Raw genomic sequence first — 21604 nt, 5'->3', positions numbered from 1 at the left:
TATTATGTCTAAATAACTTGGCTCTGAACTAGGATACTAAATCTTTTTTATGCAGTAATTCTCAAGTGCATCTTTAAGGGTCTCATCAAAATAAAATCAGGTTACAAAGCAGCAAAATACTCTAAAACACGGTGATGGGTTTGCATTCGTCAGCCAACAGCAGGCTGACAAAAAGGAAAGCAGCAGAATCAATGCAAGACCACTTAGATCCTACATCCTACTTTCAAGTTCATGTTTCCCAATTTCTAATTTTAATAAAGTCAAAACAGTCATATTTAAGAGTTTAACATCAGCCCCAATAAACCACTGAAACTGTACCACTTATTTTTTTGCCTGAAAAATAAAATTCTTTGTTTTTGTGAATCCATAATAAAATGAGCTATAAGGACCTGTTTAAATCCAATTCTTACATGCCTCAGAAACTCCGATTATTGCTTTTCCCACAGCATCGTTGCCAGACCAATCTTATTTGTCCATTTGCCTGCCTGCCAGCCAGTTTCCACTGGGGCTAAAGCTGTAAACACTGTTAACTTGATAGTTTGCACCTGCATTTTCAATCTGGATGAAAACCTGCTTGTTCCTCAAATGTCCTACCAATCAGTCAACGCACAATAAATCAGGGTCTGCATGCCAACTTCACTGCTCAGAGGCTGACTCCTCATCACTGTCCGACAAAGTAGCAAAAGTCAGAGATTAAAGCAGGTGAAAAAGTAGACTGGTAATTTTTCTGATATTGAATCAACCACAGGTCACATCTGCCATTCTTTCCATTGCCTAGGGACAGACATTGGAGAAGCCTTTACAGTCTGCCATGCTAATACCTATTCTTTAGTGTTTGTGTGCACACATCAGAAGCAGTGTCGCTATCAGTTTTTTTTAATGTATAATTTATTGTGGTTCAATCATGTGCCAGGTCTTCCGTGAAAGTGTTTTAAACTGGTGAGCCAAATGTGATTTATAAAACTGAACAAGAAAAACAGGACGTAGGTCAATAAAGCGCTTGGTAACATTGGTGTAGAATATACATTCATGAAAAAACATTTTTGTAATTTAGATGAGATTGAGCTGCAATTGATTAAACCTTTGTCGTTCATCTTATCGTGATGCATTTCCATTAAATGCCATCAGCTTGACCTTTCCCCCCCCCCACTCCCGTCAACATGGTTGAATATGTCAAAAATCACACACAGAGCAAATAATATGTTTAGTTTGTGTTCTAATAAGTTCTTACAGATGTGGGTTTATTTTCTGGATTACAGACACAGGAACCTCCTGTCAAATCTATGAGCCAACTCAAAACTGATGAATGTGGGACTGGTTTTGGGATAGAAGGGGTGGTGTAATACAGTACCTGTTGATCCACTTCCTCTCTTATGGAGAGATAGTCTGAATACATAGTGCTCAACTCACTTTTTATGCTCATACATCAGTATTTCCTTCATCCGAATGGACTCAGAGATCAAGTCTGGAAGATCTTTTTTTTACTATTTTTGCGTGCTTCAAATCAAAATAGGCATTCTACATAATCGCTGTTAGTTTGAATTGATAGTTCTAATATGTTAACACAAGCAATTCTTATGTTAGTTATGTACAGTATATATTTCCCTTCATTTCTTCCGGAATACTAATGTTATTTAAAATATGCAAACCTATTTAGAAAGAGGATACACGGATGTAAAATGGGGCTTTTTTTCAACTCCATCCAAAAAGGTTGAACAAAACTTTCTTTCAAGGTGCGTAATTGAAATGGAATTCAGAATTAATTTGAGTATTCGTGAGAATGCCATCTACGAAAATGAGGAAAAGAAGATGGCTTGAATGTAGAATGTCCGGAATTTTACACTTGGTGGAAAAAATTCATACACTTCCAGAGAGGAAAGATAATAGAAAAATGTTGCAGATTGAAGCCAGCAGTCCTGATTTACTGTGGGAACTAAAGCCTACAATCTCTTTTGCCATGTCATAAATCTGGCACAAACGTAGACAAGTACCAAAGGATGATCGGCATTGAGGCAGATTAGAATTTCTGTGATGAAACATTTCATTTGGACTCCCAGGACCTACATCAGAGCCTCGCTATACTGTCATAACATTCTCCATGATAACCGTAGCATCTGTTACATAGTGGTGGGATTCTAATTCAGAAGTTTTGTTTCAATTTTCCTGACCTACCAAGAACTGTTGTAGGAAATGTAATACAATATTTTGGGGTTATAGTACTCTGCTTGCTAAAATAGCAATCTTTATGGCTACAATTGTATAATGAGGAATCCAGTACTCTCGGTTTTCAGCCTCTCATATTTTCAAACACACATTACATCTTATCCAATGTCAACATTTTATTCCTTTTACAATGATTGTGAAATTTAATTAAAAAATAGGAAAAGCCAGTATAGTATTGTTAAAAGGCTGTAACATTTACTCTGAAACATTTACTTTTACTCCTGAAACCTTTCTTTTTTGGGGGGTCCATAACTCTGTCCCGATGTGAAAGGCGCTATACAGATGTACAACAACAACAACTTGGATTTATATAGGGCCCTCCACGCCGGACAGTGTCTCAGAGTGCTTTACAGTAACGGATCCCGGGATGGAGCCCAGGGGGGAGGGGGGGAAGGTGACCAAAGGCGCGGTCGAAAAGAAAGGTCTTCAGCAGAGACCTGAAAATGGGAAGGGAGGGAGTGAGACGAAGGGAGTTCCAGAGCCTCGGGGCATAGTGGCTGAAGGCACGGCTGACGAGGGTGGAGCGAAGGACTCGGGGGACAAGGAAGAGGCCAGACCGGGGGAACGAAGGCAACGGGTGCTGTTTTGAGGAGACAAGTCAGAGAGGTGGGGGTACAGAGGAGTGCAGGGACTTGAATACGAGGGTGAGGATCTTGAAGTCGAGACTTCAATGTAATTTAGTTGTTGTTGAAAGTAATTTGAAATCACATTCAGCAGTAAAGAACAGCCATGTGATAAGGCACTGGAATATTCACTTCAATTCACTTTACAGTATATTCTGTGAAGCGTTTTGAGACGTCTCAATGATGTGATAAGGTGCTATTATCAAAAGCAAGGATTATTATCATTATGATAATATGAGCTTGCTTATAAGGCAGGTATCCAGCACATACTGGCCAGCTTCCTGCACGTACATGCTGGAAGCCAGCTAGTCATCCTAGTTGTTCTTGCGAGTGCTTTTAGTGCTAGAAATCACTTGCAAGAGCTGTCGCAGATGAACAGCTGGCATGCAGAAAGCCAGCCAGTATACACCAGAAGCCAGAAACAACAAGAGCGCAACCTGATGATGTGAAAGTGAAAAAAACAGACCCGTGATAACGTGATGTCTAATTTTACAGGCCCAAGACACTGTGTTAGAGCAGGGTTGCCACAGTGAGGAAGGAAGAAACTCCTGCATAATAGTGTTTCTCTGAAGCTTAGGAGGAATGAGAAGAAAGCCCATGTCCTACCACTGCACTTCCTAGTCACTTAACCTCATTTTAATTTAAAAATCTCATTTTATGTCTCAGTGTAACTTATGCGATTTCCAAGCATCCAGATGTCATCCAGTGTTTTGCCAAGTAATAATAATAATCCTTGCATTTGATATAGCGCTTTTCACATCTTCTAGATGTCTCAAAGCGCTTCATAGAATACGCTGTAAAGTGAATTTAAATTTACTGTAAAGTAGTCTTGGATAGTGAGTCTCAGCAAGCTACCTAAGTGTGGAACTCATTCCAATGCTCATCTAAATATCCAGAAAGGGTCAATAAACAGCAATCAAGAGCAACCTGAACATTTTTCCATTCCCAGGCCAGAGCTTCTGAATCCAATTTCAACAGCTTTTCTGGCTGAGGTTCGTTAACAGGACAGTTGAGGAATTCCAACTGGACTCTTATAAGGTCTATAACTACAACAGATATTTTAATTCACTGAAGGTTGCAATCAACAAACTAAAATCTACTTGTAAAACAGCCCTGTGAAAGAAACATTACAAAAGCAGCTTTTAGAGCAGAGCTCACCTGTATGAAGCAAATTGATATTACATTAAAATAGCAAGACAGCTCTGCAGCTCAAAAGCAGATTATAACTCTGGTTACTCAACCAGTACATTGAAACTTCAACTGACAAGGCTGCCCATCAGTCAAATATGCCCATCACAATTAACCTGTATTCTTTCCACTTCAATGAAAAACTGCACTTTAGTTACATGGGAAAAAGAGCCCTCTCTCCCCTTTCCATATTTTTTTTCCTCTTCTGACCTTTTGCTACAACATGATCTCTTTCCCCTTTGGTCAGTAGAAATGGGAGTTAGGATTACAGTCATCTTTTCTCTGCCAGTCCTAGTGCTTATTATTCAAATATGTCCATCACAATTAGGGTGAGTTCATGTTCTCAACCAGGATACGAGATAGAGGCCCTGTGACAACAGAACATCTCCCCCTCTCGTTCCCCATTTGGATGAAGAAAAACATTACACAGAAAAATAACACTACACGGGCTGCCTTGAATATCACAGTCTGTCAACTGATTGCAGCAATAATAGCAATGATCATAGAGATATGTGCAGTCTGCCATGCCCCCAAATCTACTGACTAAAAAGAATCCAGACCACTTTGATGAGAGATCACACAAAAAAAGGAAAGTACAATTAAGAAATAATGTTTTGTAGGTGCAACTTTTTCTCCTGTAAATAAAGTGAGGGATTTTCATTGAAGTGGAAGGGAGGTTAATTGATCTTGTCCCTCTGTATCTGTGACTTACGCCTGCAAGGATTTTTTTTGTGAAAGAGTGGTCGGTCTTTGGCATACTGCAACAACCTCTTCTCTGGTTCCCTCCACCTTCCTTGAAGTGAGATGAAATGAGATCCTCCAAGAAAGCTCTCTTCAAGAACAGTGCTTAGTTGTTCACCTCCCCAGGCTAACACCAATACAAAGGAATATCTACAGTATTTGCTTACAGAATGAATGAGGTTTTGTTTAAAGATACAGACTTGTTTTAATTATTATGCAAAGTCATTGAAACTCTCTATATCAAATTACAACTTTGGATAAAGCACTTGTGAAGAGAAGGCTACTGTGATTTTAAACCCTCGTAAAGCTGGGATACTGTGTGTGTGTATGTGTGTGAGTGTACACATATATACACATTACCAGAACTCCAAACAATCTTTATGTCACTGTATTATGACTTAAATAACAGATCTATATTTGAATGCTAAGATTACAGTAGAGAACAAAATTTGTCAGGGGGAAGAAAAACACACAGTGTGCCGATGACGTTAGTGACTTTGAAAGTATGCTTTCATAGGTGGGAAGAGAAATGGCATAGTTACCTATGAAGGCAAGATGGGACAGCAGCACTGTATACCTCATCCACTAATAAATTACTAAAATTATTTCCTCTTCTTTTGCCTGATTATTTATTAATTTGACACTTAGATATCGTGCAAAGCAACAAATACAGCAATGCAGGTGCATGCTCCTTGTGTGTGTACTACTTGTGTTTATTACAACTCTAATTAACAACTGGAACAAGTTGCTAGGAAGGGTGGTTGAGGCTGCGACACATACTGACTTAAAAGCAACATGCTGCTGTGATGGGAGGACAGTAGTGTAGCTATTCTGGAGGGATGATATCAGATGGGCCGAAGGGCTTTTTTCATCCAAACCAATCTTATGAACAGTGAATGCAAATTCAACTTTTGCCACAAGGGGGAAGGTTACCTGCTAAGTCCTAATAATAATAATCCTTGCATTTGATATATCGTCTTATCACGTCTTCGAGACGTCTCAAAGCCCTTCACAGAATATACTGTAAAGTGAATTGACTGTATATTTTGTGGGAGAAACGTGGCAGCTAATTGCGCACAGCAGTGTCCCACAAACAGTCATTATTATTTTTTGAAGAGATTATTACCCCTGGAAAAGCAATCCGACAATCGACTAACAACTGGATTCCTATTTACCGCTAGATAAACAGAGGCATGTGGAGTAAGGAAACTTGCCCAACATTTCGTCCTGCCAGGAATCGAACCCAGGTCTCTCGCTTGTGAGGCGAATGCTCTAACCACTGAGCTACAGGACTCCTAAAGTTGTGAGGAGTTATTCCTAATTTTAGCAAATTATTTCCCCTATCATCAATCAAAAGTGTGCATCATTAAAGGCTGTCCAAACAGTTACAGTATTCTAAATCACCAATGAAATGGCTAAACTAATTTAACCATCTCTCTGAATTTTTTTTCATTCCAGTCTTTCGAACATCATTGTTCATTTTTGGTAACATTCAATAAGCCTAACTATTGGCACATTTGACTATTCCATTCATTTTAGCAAAGTGGACATGACAGACACCTACATCAGCAGTGATTGCCCAGTGCCACTTAGCTAACAGCATAATAATATCCTTAATAATATCTTTCACACTCCACATTTCTGAAAAATACAGAACGTCTTTTCTATAATCGAGCTGCAGCAAATCTTATGAGCACAGAGAAGGGTAATCATAAAAATCCTACGGCAGAATTTATTTCTGGAAGAGATTTACACAGGATAGTCCATATAGGCTTGAAAGTTTATTTCAAATGGAATCCTGCCCAGGAGCTGCTCTAAGATTTTCATTGTTAATGCAGGAGATAGTCGAGACACAAACAGAGAGCAGAGCAGGAAACAGAGCACAAACTACAGATAAGATCTGGATTCATTTGGAATTTAGTTTCAGAGGGTCTAGACTTTTAATCAATTCACAGTCAGTCTGAAGCTTAATAATTTTAAGACTTGTAGATGCTGTACATTCAACTCTTGTTTAATAAGGAAGCAATTCCCAGTTTCTGTGGCCTCTCCACAACTCAGATGTTTAATTTCAGCAATTAGTTTAGTGCACAATACTCTTCACTGAACCCTCCAATGGTCATCTGTAATATGTCGACTAGAATTGTACATAATACTCCAGCTGGAATAGAACCAATGCTCTGCATAAGTTCATTAAGATTTTCCATTATCTGCTCTGTCCCATTAACGTATATGTTCCAAAATTTTGTTCGTTCGCATTACTACTGCTACATATTAAAGATTTTAACAATTTAGTTTCCTCGAATGTCAAATCCCTTTCCTGTGTCGTTTCCTTCAGTCTGACAGTTTAGTTTACATTACTACTGTTTAGTTTCTTTCCCCAATCTCAATCGTTCTGCATTTGTCCACATTAAATGACATTTGTCCTCATCAGTTTAACTCCCTAATGTATGCAGGTCATTTCCTATTTGTTCAGCCTGTTGTCTGTTATTTGCAACTCGCCTGCAGTTTTGTATCATCAACTTTTGTATATAGCTAAAGTGATAATAATAATAATAATCCTTGCATTTGATATAATGCCTTAACATGTTATTGAGACATCTCGAAATGCTTCACAGGATATACTGTGATCCAGCTTATTTCTTATTCTGATCCACTTTGATCAATTTTCTGTGTGGCACTGTGTAATTTAAATGCTGTACCTCCCTCAGCTATAATACCATGGTCACAAATAAGTTCCATTTCCACTACAAAGATGTATAAACCTTCCTCCTTTAAACAATTCTACAGAACGGATAGTCACATCGATGTTAAGCTATTATATATATATATATATAATATATAAATAAATTTGTGCTGTATTAGTGATTTTCACTTTGTGGAAAAATGCACATCTCATTCAGCCATTTGAACAAGGCTAAAGAACTTTCTAAAAATAGAATAACTTCCACCTGATCCCCAACCAAGAATGTATTATTTTAAAGTAATGGAAGGTCTTATCTTTGTCAGTGGTATTCCAATCTGTATAATTTAGTGTGCAACATAAAAACTTTGTATTCCCAGACAAAGCAGTGCATTTAACAATGAATTAGCAACAGTGCCAATAAGAGTTCCCTCTGTAGATTCAAACCCTACTGATGCTGAACCAATAATTCAGTTGTCCAATCAACTTTGTACCATAGCAGTACAAACGTTTCAGATCTGCCTTACAGGATCCACCTTGCCCTGAGCTGTGTCGGAATTTGTGAAGGAATATTCAGGCATCCAATTTGAACAAAAATAAACACTATTTAAAACAAAATTCATTGATTATAATGCCTCAGATAGTAAAGATGGCTCAGTCGGAAGCTACCATCCAAAGTGAAACTGAATCACAACCCTTCCCAGGATTGATCCCAGCCAATATTGATGTATTTGATCTTAGTCAAGGCAGCATTAAAGCTCTACAGTTCGCCTCGGATATAGTATTCTAGGTTTGGCAAAGATAAAAGCAAAACCAGCCAGGGTATCTGCTCCTGAATAATATTCAATGAACACAGTAGATGGGCAGGGGTGAATGAGAAGAATAGGAGGGAAAGATGGTACAGGAACAAAGCATAGGTTGCAACTGAAGCCCTGGCCAAGTGCTGAATCACCCATGGAGAAGAGATGATGAAGTGGAGATGGGCAGGTGATATTGCCTACAGAAGGGGAAACTGCAATGCAAGTGCAATTATTGGTAAGGGTTCAGGCAAGCTTGAGAATCCAATTTAATTTTACTACAAGAATAAAAATCATTTTTCAAGAGAAACAGTATTCTGCCAAAAATTAGTTTAATAATAATCTTAGCCCTGGGGATATGATTAAAATTCTATGGAAAGATAGCAAAATAGCTAGCCAGGAGTAGCACGGAATGAATAGGCTAATTAGAGTAATACAATTTGTTATTTTTATACTTGACAAGGTTAGGTATTGTAGTGGAGACGTACTTATGCAATCTGGATGAATAATTTTCTGTGGCTGTGCTATCGGTAAACTCAACATCTTAACTCAATTAAAATAAAATAATAGAAGTCCTTGCTGGTCCTGAGAAGATCATTCAACAGAGGTTATTGAAAGCAAAACAGTTCCGATCTCTACAAACTGTGCACAGTATTCAATACACAGTGGGTCCATATCTGTAGCCAACTGACAATCTGAAAATGAATCATATTTTTTCGCCAATTTAAAAAAATGAAATTTGAGCCCTACAGTAATAATTGCTGTTACTGCTCAATAACCCGGAACATGGGAATTAATAAGCAACACATGTGTACTGTGTTTTGTTTAACCGTGCAGGTCTGCCCAAGATCTGTGGGTTACTGTACACGACTTAACCAGATGGCTCTTTCAACCTGGCACCCCATTATATTTGATACCTGTGAAATGCAACATTCAAAATGGACAGCTTACATATTTTATTAAAGGCTTCAAAGAGCTTAAAAAATACAAAACTCCTTTTCATCATCGTCAGCATCATAGCAACAGATCCCCAGAGCTAAAAGCTGCATTGTACATTAACAGCAAAAACAGGAATCAGACAAACTGGCACGCACGGTCGACAGTGCACCATAGAAAGAAAACAGACTCAAGAATTCTGCACTACTGTAAGACAAATATAGTTTGATCAACAACATGAAGGAACATTATCTTTTTGGCAGCTATATGAAATGCATTGCGCAGGTGCTTGAAAATGGAGATTGACATCACCCAGTTCAGTTCTCGGCAACCTAAGTTTCCAAGTCATAAGTCAAGTGTAATGTTTCAGAATTTCAAGCAATATTGAACAAGTACATTAAATCGCAGGAGAAAAACAAAATCTTCATTACTATACTTTGAAATTATATCATTCAACCTCTCAAATATGACAAAGGTTTTTCAACCAGCATCAACCCCACAAAAAGAAGTATGTGGAAGGTATAATGATGCTTAAAATACTGAATGCTTGCCTCGAAGGAGGCAGATCAACCTTGTGCATTGGACTTGTACAGAACCCAATACTGTGTATTCACAAGTTTCATGTAACTGAGCTGTGTTTGTAGTAGGCAAAGTATCTCTCTTGCTTTACCTCCCCTTTTCTCTTATCTGTCCCTTGAGATACTGAATCCAGCTTTTTTAAAAAAAAGTACAAAAATATTAAAAGAATTTGTTTCTTTGATGTAGACAAGCCTTTTGGAGCTAGGGCTATGACCTTCTCCTTGAATCACCTCCATGCCTTCATCATGTGCAAATAAAACCAAACACCCTAAAGGCTATTTTACTAAAGCAGGTCCCTTTTTCCCACCCCCAATCATCCATCTGAATACATTCAGGCACGCAAATGTCGCACATTACACTTTGAAGTCCAGTACCACAGGGCAGGGTTGGAACTACATTAAAAAAATAATTTAAATCACTAAAAAGAAAACTGCAACAAAAACATTCCATATACAGGATTCTGAAAAGCAGCTGAAACCTCTTAATGGGAACATCTTCATAGCAAGTATCCCATTCTCTTTATCTGATTATTCCCATTAAGCAAACACTATTGAAAGTCGATGTACTGATCTCTAATGGCAGTAATGTTGCAAACAGAACACTGGTCTGGATCACTTAACTCTCTAATTCTATTGTGCAACATTCATACTCACTATACTTCATTTAATAAAAACGTTAACCAACACTGATCACAAAGATTTCACCAAATGAGTTACTACTGCTTTGATTTTAACTACATCCAATTGCAAATCCAGTAATGCATCCATCCTGCACCAAGGAAGGATCATGTCAACAAAGCAGCAGCCATGCTAACAGCAGCCAAGCGCTTTACATAATGAAAGGGAAATTAATCCTTGCCAGATTAAATGTCTCCATAAACTGGTGTGGATCACAACTGTGTGTACAATGAAACTTGTTTTTTTTTTAAGCTCATGCTGATCAGGCAGTTACATTTGAAGCAGTCCATACCCAATACTTATTTCGTTCCAAACAATTCTGATACACTGTGCTTTAAAATGATCACCGGTGATCCTGACCACAAGTACTCCTTGAGCCAAATGTTAAGTTTAAATCTAAGAAATGCCAGTCTTCCCAGTTCCACCATTCAAAGTCCAACTGATTCAAATCTCCACTGCCTGTACCCTCAGCTGCACCCTATCACCCGAATCCATGCCACATCGGCTCCCTGTTACAGAATAGATCGATTTCGAGATCCTCACACTCACTTACCAATCACTTCATGCCCGAGCACCTCTCTAACCTGTTCACATCCCAGTCTTCTACACATTCCCTTTGTTTAGACTGCTCGGGCCTTCTGCGCATCATTCAACCCTTCCTCTCCACTATCGGTGGCCAAGCTTTCACCACTCGCCCAAACCTCTGCAACAACCTGCCTTCATCCCTCCAACTTGCCACCTCTTTGCCTACCTTCAGAATGCACCTAAAGGCCTTCTTCTTTGACCTCGTCTTTCTCCCCAGTTTGGGGTCAAACTACTACACTGTTACTCCAATATGCAACCTGCGTGAAAGGAACTGTATAAATGTAATTTGCTGCAAATGTTAAGTTTGATTTTAGGAATGGGGATCCAGTTATTCACCACACAATTCTCCCACAAAATATACAGTCAATTCACTGTACACTATATTCTGTAAGCGTTTTGAGACATCTCAAAGATGTGATAAGGCGCTATATCAAATGCAAGGATTATTATTATTTCTCTTATGTCTAAGAATTCAAAGTGTAAAGTTGGTTTTATCTCAAAACCAACAATGGTTTAACAACTTGTAAAAAAAAGGCATTCAAAAGACATTTTGCAGCAAACAGAATCTATAGCTATCCTGAATGTTAACAAAGCCAAACAAAAATAGCACATGGCAAACAGCATCGTAGTGACAATATCTTTAATCCGACAAGTACTGAATTACAAAATTTGCAGAATTATTCCATAATCCTAGTTCAAACAAAATCTCAAACCTTGATCCAACCCACTCGTCTACTTGCCAGGAATGTATGATGATTGACCTGAAATGCACCTACACCTGACCTAATCACTCTTAAATCCACAAAGAAGTGTTCTGTCACAAACAACTGTTCATATAACAAAAACACAGGCCTTATGCCAGTTTGAGCTGTACAACAGGAGCTTGAGATATCCAGTTCTAGCTCTGTAAGTTTAGAGAATATTTCACATTTCTGTACCACAAAACTATTAAATGCAAATTGCATCAGGATGTCAGGTTGAAATGTGCATCCAAAGCAACCTGCCACATATAGATTGTGATTTTTCTTCTTTTAATAACCTACCATGTTTTACCCGCACGCAATACAAACAATGGATGCGGTTTGCCTACTTTGGTTTATCTTTACACCACAACAAATAAAATAAAGGAATGTTGGTAGGAACCCCACTGTGAAGCCACTCCAGTGTGCCTTCTGGATCATCCAGATCCATTAAGAAAAATTTGCTGTAGCATTTTAAAAAGTTTATAACTTTTACTTAGGTTATTCAGCTTATTGGCAGTTTAAATATTTGATGACAAGCATTTTAACATATTAGTTCACTCTTTCTTTGCCATAGTCATGCACCAATGGCCCTATTTCATTTTATTTGCACTGCAACAAAATGCATACAAATGCATTTTACAGACAATGTAAATGCCAGTCAAATTACCGGTGTTTCAAGCACTATATAAACGCAAGTTGTCGTTGTGTTGAAATTTTCTGCTAGAGAAACGTCTTAAATTCACAACCTCTGATTTGTTGTGGATGTGTTGCACTCAAAGACCCTTTTGTCAGAGCTGAGGGAATTCTTACTTGGCTCTTAAAGACAAGAATGGAAAGGCTTTCAGTAACCCTCTCTGGACAAGTGACTGAAATAGCAGCAGAAACACACATAGCTTTTTCCACAAGGAATGTTTTTGATATAAATGATTTATAAAGTATGTCAGCCCAGTATACCCCTTGTTACACTACAAGATGATAAATAATATGATGGTTAGAGTAATTGAGAGTCAGCATTTCCCGTAACTGCACGCAAATCAACAGATGATATTTCTCAGATGATGCAAAAAATGATTTGTTAGAAAACGTTCAGGGATATAATGTCCTCTTTGAGTCCTGATGTAGGATCTAACCAAGGAGGGGACATGCCCCTAAGCGGAAACTAAAAACATTTACATTTTTAAACAAAGGATTAATCCTAGAAAAAAATAATCTACTCTTTGTTGATGACAAGTTGGACAATGATGCAGGTCAATCAATGGGCTACAAGAACCAACAAAGACCAGAGTCTTCTTAACAGAGAAAGCAACAATGGGATATCAGAGATAGACAAGACCATTGGCACGCCATGCCACAGTTAGGAAGGAACTCACTGTAGGTTTGTTGCGAAGTAGACCGCTTGAAAGTGAATATTTGAACACTATATAAAACATCACAAAGTTTCAATTTAACCAAAATATTGTATCTTATAAATGGAATGTCAACTCAATGTTTCGCCAATGCTAGCGTCTTTCACCAAAGATAATGTCGGAATGCTTTACAATGACAAACACAAGTAATTACTTTCTCACCAACCGCTAAAACTGAAATGTACACAAATTATTACACAGTACAGCAGGATACCGAATAGCAGTAAGTAGTACAGTGGGGAGTAGGTATTGCTGCACAAATAATTCGGAGTAGAACAAAGCCTTCAATGGCAAAGGGCAAACAGTATGTAGATACTTCAATCACAAGGGGGGCAGAGCCTTCTGTCACAGGACATGGGCTCACACACGTCCTACGGCTGAGAGGGAGAACTCCCAAGATAACAGGATAGAACCTGTATCCTACCACTCATGGCCCAGAGCTTCTTTGTATTTAATATAGTGTACCATATGGCGGAAATGTTAAAAAATATAACACATCTGTGCTGCTCCATTTATGAATCTCCTCTCCCATTACCTTCATCCTCATCAATTTCACAGAGGTGAAGCAGACAAATACCATGTCAGCCAGGCTTTTTTTTATACTATATCTTGGATTTTATGCGACAGCTGTGACATGTAAAAGAAAACATTCTGCATGTTTTTTAATTCGGCTGATGCGAGCCAACAAAAGAGAGGCTGTCTCTCCAAACACAAAGCTGGGTCTTGACAAGAACCTTGTTTCCTTAAAGTGCTGATCTAATCACCGGAGCCTGTTCGATAACACCATCTGTTCAAGGTAATGAATAAAGCAAAGGGCCATTGCCAGAGATTCTAATAACATTTTTAATTAGGTCTTTTTAGTGAAGGCCTAAAGTTTCTGATGTGACCCTAATCAATCTCACAGACTGTGTAACCTAATATACAAGCTTTTTACTACTTCACCATAGGAATGTCCAATTCAAAGAACTTTTGATTCTTTAAGCAATTATGTCTAAGTCCATGTACACCCACCAAGAAATTGAGTAGACACTAGTTGACTGAAGGACAAAACCACCAGAACATGATCGCTATTTAGTCAAAAATTGGTAAAACTTGAAAATGTTTTAAGTCGATTTCAGCATGAAGCGGGGCGAGTTAAAGGACATTACTGGTAATAAAGATCTGAGGTGTTATGGCATTTTACTGAGTGTGAATAAAGCGGGGAGGCACAGAACTAGTAACGTGTAAAATCTGAATGCACATAGGGAAAAGCAAGACATTTCTACTTTTTAAATAGAAGTGCTTAAAGCAAAATATGACTTCCAAATATACAGTATATTCTACTATTCTGGTGCTCCCTCCCAGCATTCTACCCACGAACACTCCCACAATATTCAGTCTCCTGGTCAAAATACAATCCTATTCATTGCATGCATATGACACACTTTTTTCAATCAATGTGCAATACATTAAGTTTATCAATGTTGCACATATTCTGGGTTGGTTAAGAAATGGGCACAAAAAAATCAAAATCTTTTTCTGCCCATCTAGAAGAGGCTCAGATACTGAAAATCCTTATGCACAGGAACAGCTGAGAAGAGGACCGAATTAAAAATAATTAGAATTAAAAAACTATAAAACAAAAACACAATATGAATTGCAAATACAAAATGGTGGCATCTATCATCGGCTCGATACCATAGTAACTACACTGCATCAGCTTCTGTAAATGAGGGGTATGGTCGGAGGAAGGAAAGAACAGAAAATAACTCAAGTGAAATTTAGTTCTTACTTTGGGAAGATTGCGGTCATCTGAGCAGAGGCGTATCCTTTCCTGCAGCCACCTTCTGTGATATTTCCGTATTTATAGTTCAACTCCACCGGACTAGAGAAGGACAGACGGACAATAAGAACAACAAAAACAAAATCAATATGTGCTGATATATGACTGTTTCTCTGAACAATACCTTTTTTTTTAAAATCAGGATTTTAACTGGGTTATACTTGGTTTGCCTGGAGTTTAGGAATCATTTGCTTTTTCATTTAATTCTCCAGATTCTGGGGTATCAAAAAGCCGTTTCAGGATAGATACCTGGAATTATTTATTTACTCAGAGAATAATTAACAACTGGAATGGGTTATCAGAAAATGTACTTGAGGCCAGGACACTGGAATCATTTAAGAAATAGCTTGATGCTGTGGTGTAGGGCTGGAAAGGTCGGATTGCTGGAAGGGTGAGATAAAATGGGCCAAAGAGCCTTCTTCATCTGAACCGATCTTGTGAAGTTTTATAGCAGATAACCAAAAGTGTGTTACAGTGCTGTTCAATAGCTGAGTCTGAATAAACCACAATAGGGTATTGACCACAGGTACAATTTAAACATCTAAATTCCAGTTTTACGGTCAAATTAATGTTTTTGCTCTTGATTGATTGTTCAACTACACACATCTAACTATGAGACCTTCACTTCACATGTGCCAACCTCTGGAGTCTAGTTATTTCCCTGACAACAGTGATTCAATGATTATTTTGTAGTTCCTGCCCAAAACATATGTAACCTGAGACTGTTCCACAGAAAACTCAGGTTGCGGTATGAACTTTAAGCTTCCTCACTGGTGGTTACTTCAGATTGTAATGTAAATTGAAGTAAAGGGAAATTCTAAATCAATACTTACATTCGTGATTCCAACTTGAGCAGAAATCCCAGTCTGTCATATTCTGAAACAAATGCAGAAAGACCGCATCAATCACTGAACAAGCTCTGTACATCCCTGACTGTGTAGTATAGGGATACCTTATCAATTAATTGATCCCTGAAGTATGCTTAATTTACTATGAGCTTTTAAAATAATTTCAGAACAAAGATGCAGAGGATTGCTTTTATAACTGCTCGTTACCAGGACCATAAGCGAAAAATAAACCACGTCAAATGTCACCAAAAGTCACTGAGCTTTGTAAATACTGCATAATGACTAACACAACCACTTCATTAGCTGGTTTTGATATTCAAGATTCACCACTGTACAGAATGTTTTCTTCGCTGTAGTGTATGTATTATGCTAAACAGACTCTTAATCCTCAACCTGTTTTGATTATGAAGTTTGCTGCTGTTCTTACAGTAAACACGGATTCATGAGGAACATGTTGATTAGGTTTGTTCAAACAACACTATCTGACGGTAACTTTTCACCCTGTTACTAGTGGAATGAATACTCATTTTAAATAATAATTCTTGCATTTGAAACATCTCAAAGTGCGTCAGAGCTTTCTGTGAAGTGCAGTGATTGTGTTTTTTATAGGTGAACACGATAGCCAACTTGCACCCAGACATGACATGAATGACTTTTTAACCAGGGGATATATGGCAGGTACACCAGATAACGCTTCTTTCTCTTTTTGAATAGCGCCATGGGATTTTAATGTCCACTTGAACATGCTTGGATCAGCTATTAGTTTAATTTAGGGATTTTGATTACTGATAAATTAGTGTATTTCAGGAACCCAATTGAGTAGTTCTGGCTTGCTCAAAGTAGCACCTTCATCGGTGGCAACTAAATCTCAGTCATCAGCTATCAATCTATATCTTCTCCCATGCCTAAAAGTAGTTGACAAAATGAATAATTGTAGTTCACATCAGTGGCATATATTTATATATATATGTAATTCTTGAATTTGAAACATCTATATATATTTTTTCTGAAGTTAAAAACTCCATATTATACATAATATCCATAAAGCTGTTTTCCAACTAAATTGTTATGGTTCAATAGTTAGAAATAAAGCCATGTAATGTCAAAAGGCAATTAGAAAATAAGTGGATATTACAGACTAACTATTATTCTACAAATACATTTAACAATCTTTCCCCTCCTGCTATGCTGAAGTTGTTTAACCATACAATTTGCAACAAATTAGTATGTTAATATGCAAACAGTCCGATTGGCATGGCCATTGAAATTCAGTTGGACAAAGCTGAGGAAAACAGTAGTGTTTAGAGCAATATTAGTAGCTATATTTCTCATTATATTGCATTGACAGCGTAAAACTGTTCCAAGTAGAAACTAGCGGCCTTTGGACCACACACACTGTACAAAATAAAAAGCTTAGACACAAGGGCAGCCTCCAGCATGTCAACTCTTGCAAGTTAGCATGCGATGGGTAACTCTATTACAACAAGTGTGTTTGCACTGCAAGCTGTCACCACCTGGATCCAATCTACTCACTCCACTCACATACAAAGCAGTTCTTGTAGTACTCCTGCCAATCGCTTTGAAGGTGGTTATTCAGATCACTGACACCCATCAACACTCCTCACTCAACACCCCACTGTATATCATTGTCCAATCAGTCGGCAGAGATACGACACTTGATAGAACCCGAACGAAACAGAGGTGGGAACTGTGGGAAACGGACTCCGAATTAAGACTGAATTTAATCATTTTCAAAATTACCCAGAAAAGCGTTCAGCCAATCAATTAATAACCGGGTTCCTTCTTACTGCTAGGTAAACAGAGGTGTGAACATATTTATTGCATAATGTATTGTTACAAAATACAGTATGTAATAATAAATGCAAAAAATTCTGTCCCAATTGACATTTAGCATACACAGAAATGACCCAGTTTATTTAGATGTATGCAGATTCCCCAGGTAGAGGAACTTGTTTCACTGTTACTGGACCTACAGAAAGGAAGATATTGGACATACATTAAGGAAGAAGAATATTTGGGACAATACCCATCGCAATTTGCTCAGAAATACGAGATCTGGTAGATGTTTAGAACAGTACTCTAAAAAGTTGTTGAGACAGATCATCCCAAGAAGTACCCTGTTCGACAGTTATGCTCAGGATTGCTCCAAAGCCCTGCACCAGTGTGCGCACAGCAATGTTCTACAATTTCATTTGGAGGATTGGTGGCGAGGACACGAGGAGTAATTCCCTTCTCTTTCAGATAGTGCCATGGAATTGTCAAAGTCCACCTGAACAGGTAGACGTCAGGAGTGACCTCAGTTTGCAACAGCTTGCATTGATATAGCGCCCTTCACGTGGGGTAGAGTCCTGCATGGGGTGGGGGGGGGGGGGGAAGGGAAAAGAGGAGCTTAACGTTGGGGGGATTTTTTAAAAAAATTAACCAATTCTATTTCCTGATCAAAATTCAGTGACCTCTGCTGGAAAGTGCATGCATGTGAGCTTCAGGCAAGGATAGGATCAGACTTACTTTGATGTATTCCACAGTTAAATAGTTCACTGCCTGGGCTGGCAGATGAAGAATGGCCACTTAAAGATAATTTCACATCAGTGAGAAGATAGTACACATTTTTTTGTTAAATAAAAATCCCAGTAAATATTTAAGTGCTCTGAGATGGTTCTATTCATAGTCTGGCCCTCAATGACATGCCTAGTCAGGCCATAAGATGGGACCCTGTCCCTTTAAACTAAACTATGACAATGTTTGTAAATCTTCAAAGAAATGTCGTCCTGCACAGCTTACAAAGTCGGTTATTAGGAAAACGGTATTTGGACTAAATTAATTATATACAGATATCAGAGATGGCAGTTTCCCTCCACCCTGTACAGCTCTATAAGCGATTGTGACTTTTTTCAAAAAAAATCTTACATAATATGGTACAAATGAAATGATTAATAATATCCTGTCTTTCAGCTACAGCTTTTACATGCCTGACATCACTGCTGCATTTGCCATTTCCCCTTAAGATTGAAATGTGGTGGAGGAGGAATAAGAGACATCACCATTCATAGCCTCATTTATTAACAAATTAAGTGAAAGCAACACTTCTACTTGGTAAGGCTTATACTCACTCGACACATGACAAACCTTCTCAGTGACCTTTCCTTTAATTCTGCCTGCAACACGTGATTAGCCACCGTGTATTCAACTTTATTTTCATCAGGCTAAAGGTTAAAAATAATTGTATGCTACAAAAATTAAACTTGCCACATGGTGGTAAGTGTTTGATCCTAAATATAAACCACATCAAATTCCAATCATTTTTCATTGTGTTCAATGAGCATCAGCAGCTGCCAAGACACAAGGTCAGCTCATATTAAAATTGGAAGTAAACCCTCCACCCCCAGTCAAAGGAGTTTGTCAGATTATTACTTGAAGATAAATTATTGTAGAACTTTATCCTGAAGAAGTTTTTCTTTCTTAAAGAATCACCACTCGTATCACAATATTAGATATGCTGGAACACAAAAAAATTATCATTTGTATTTGCCAAAAAGTTATAATTAATGAATATCTTAATAGGTAATATAATTGAGAAGGAAAAGAAAAACTAGCCATACTGGTTCAGCAATAAAGTATTCACATCTCAGATATTTTGCAAAATATAGTCGTGAATGGTTTTATATGAAGTACTAAATATCCTATGGTCTTCACTGAAACTTTGGACATATCCCGCCTCCCCCCCCACCACCCCCGAAGGAAAAACAGTGACATACATTGTGCAGTGACAATGCATGCAGGTCAAGTAAAATAATAAAATGATCTTGGACCTCTCTTACACGCGTGTGCTGGATTTCCAACATGCCACACAGTAATACAACATGGGATTGTCATCTCAGTTATGCTATGAAATAGAGATATCAAGTAAGGCCAGGCGTTCATTCCATAAAGTCCAGAATATTGGATGACTAACAACTCTTGAATACCTCCTGGCAAAGAAGCAGACTGGCAGAGTTCTGAGGAAAGGAGTCATGTCTTCCACTGTAAGCCAGTGAAACCTTGTAACTTCCAAGAAAAAGTATTAACATAACAATATCATGATTACTAATACAGTCAAACCTGTCAGGGGACTATTCTTACCCAAACAGTAATCAATTCAGTGATTCAACATGTTCTAGGCAGAGAGAGGGTTAATTCCAAGACTTCCTAAAGTGAAACATCCGCTGGAATCTGCCAGCAGTATTTCCACTATAGCTAGCGAGTTGAAGGAAGCACAACGACCAGGCCTAATTATAGCTAGGATATTGAAGTCATTAAAACACGTCCAAATGGCCAAGGAAGTTTATGATGGACATTCTGTTCCAGAACTGCTGTCTATACAAATTGCACACTCAGAAATTGTTAGCTCATAAAAGCAGCCAATGTCGATAACCATCTCTTAAATCAATTTATTAATCATCGTGGGATTTGTGTGTTTTGCTTGATTTTCAGTTGCAGGTATTCATAGAAACCTTGGTTAATATTGAACAACCCAACAGATTTTCTTCCATTTTTAAGCAAGTCCATCTGGGTGAAGCTGGGAATGAGGAGAAATGTTCCATGGAAGTACTACACATGGGTCTTAGACTTCCTCTTTGGTATAAACAGCCAACCATCACATCTGCATTTGATTGTCATTACCAACAGTCAATCCTCACAATTAACTGTCGTATTCACAACTAGCAGCTGCAGCTTGGAGTAAAATCCACCTTTGTGGCCAATAGGAATGCACATAACTGTTTGAAATTGTTTAAAATTAGTCTCTAGACACTATCCTGCACAAAGGGCGCAATACAATTGCAAGTTATTATTTTCCTCCAACTTTGCTCTATTTCTTTTAATACAAAAAGAAATGTCACAATTCAGAAGAAAAATGTTTAGAAACTGCTACCGAGTGATTAAAAGGGCACATAAAAAGGTCTCAGAAGAGGGATAGAAAAATGTCTTCAAACAAGGTTCCAAGTCACATGCAGGAATACACACACCACACAGGATAAGGTACACATTATACTGTGAAATCCATACACCAGGAGAATACGTGCAATATCACAAAAGAGATGTTTGGATGAAGAGGACCTTTGGCCCATTTGATCTCATTCTTCCAAAATACTAACCTTACCATCTTCAGATTACAGCATCAAGCTGTTTATTATATATGTCCAAAATTTGACCTCAACCTCTCTTGTTGGTGACCTCTTCCAGCTGTTGATTAACCTCTGTGCAAAGAAACACGTACTGATGTCTGCCCTATACTTTTTCACAATAGCAGGGAGGTTTGAAATATAAACCGACAGACAGGAAATATACAAGAAGTCTTATCAATATCTTAGGTAGAAAGATTACTTAAGATAATTTTATACATCACTTTTGTTCCAAATATCAAACAATGATTTCTTCAGCCCTGAACCCATCAATTGTTTACATTTCTATTTTGCCTTCAAATTAGCTATCTGTACCCTTGACGGAATGAATATGACAAATGCTATTCACAATGTTCAAATCTGTACAATGAATGCTGGACAACTGTTTTTCCAATTGTTAGGAACATCACAGTTGAGCATAACCCTTTACTATTTTTATTTAAAGTCTACACTTTCCAACAGAACTCGTTACGCAGCAAAGAGAAATCAAAGCCCTGGTTAATCTCTTCTTTTATGTTGCTCAGGGATACACAGAGACTTGCGTTAAAGAACACTGACTCAGCACACACCAAGGAT

At 38.0% G+C, this 21604-nt stretch overlaps 1 protein-coding gene across 1 annotated transcript in view; it reads right to left on the bottom strand.

Annotated features, from left to right (window-relative positions):
• st3gal3a (ST3 beta-galactoside alpha-2,3-sialyltransferase 3a) overlaps window positions 1-21604 on the bottom strand; it is a 94312-nt gene that overhangs the window by 64188 nt on the left and 8520 nt on the right. The window contains exons 3-4 of the mRNA XM_007887057.2: window positions 15834-15876; window positions 14950-15042 (exon numbers count right to left, since the gene is read on the bottom strand). Of these exons, the coding sequence (XP_007885248.1) occupies window positions 14950-15042; window positions 15834-15876 (136 nt within the window). The remainder of the gene's footprint in view (window positions 1-14949; window positions 15043-15833; window positions 15877-21604) is intronic.

This window comes from Callorhinchus milii, unplaced genomic scaffold, assembly GCF_018977255.1.
Source record: "Callorhinchus milii isolate IMCB2004 unplaced genomic scaffold, IMCB_Cmil_1.0 Scaffold5, whole genome shotgun sequence".
NCBI classification, from domain to species: Eukaryota; Metazoa; Chordata; class Chondrichthyes; order Chimaeriformes; family Callorhinchidae; genus Callorhinchus; species Callorhinchus milii.
The sequence above is the reverse complement of the archived record's forward strand: the minus strand, read 5'-3'. Positions and strand labels throughout refer to the sequence as shown.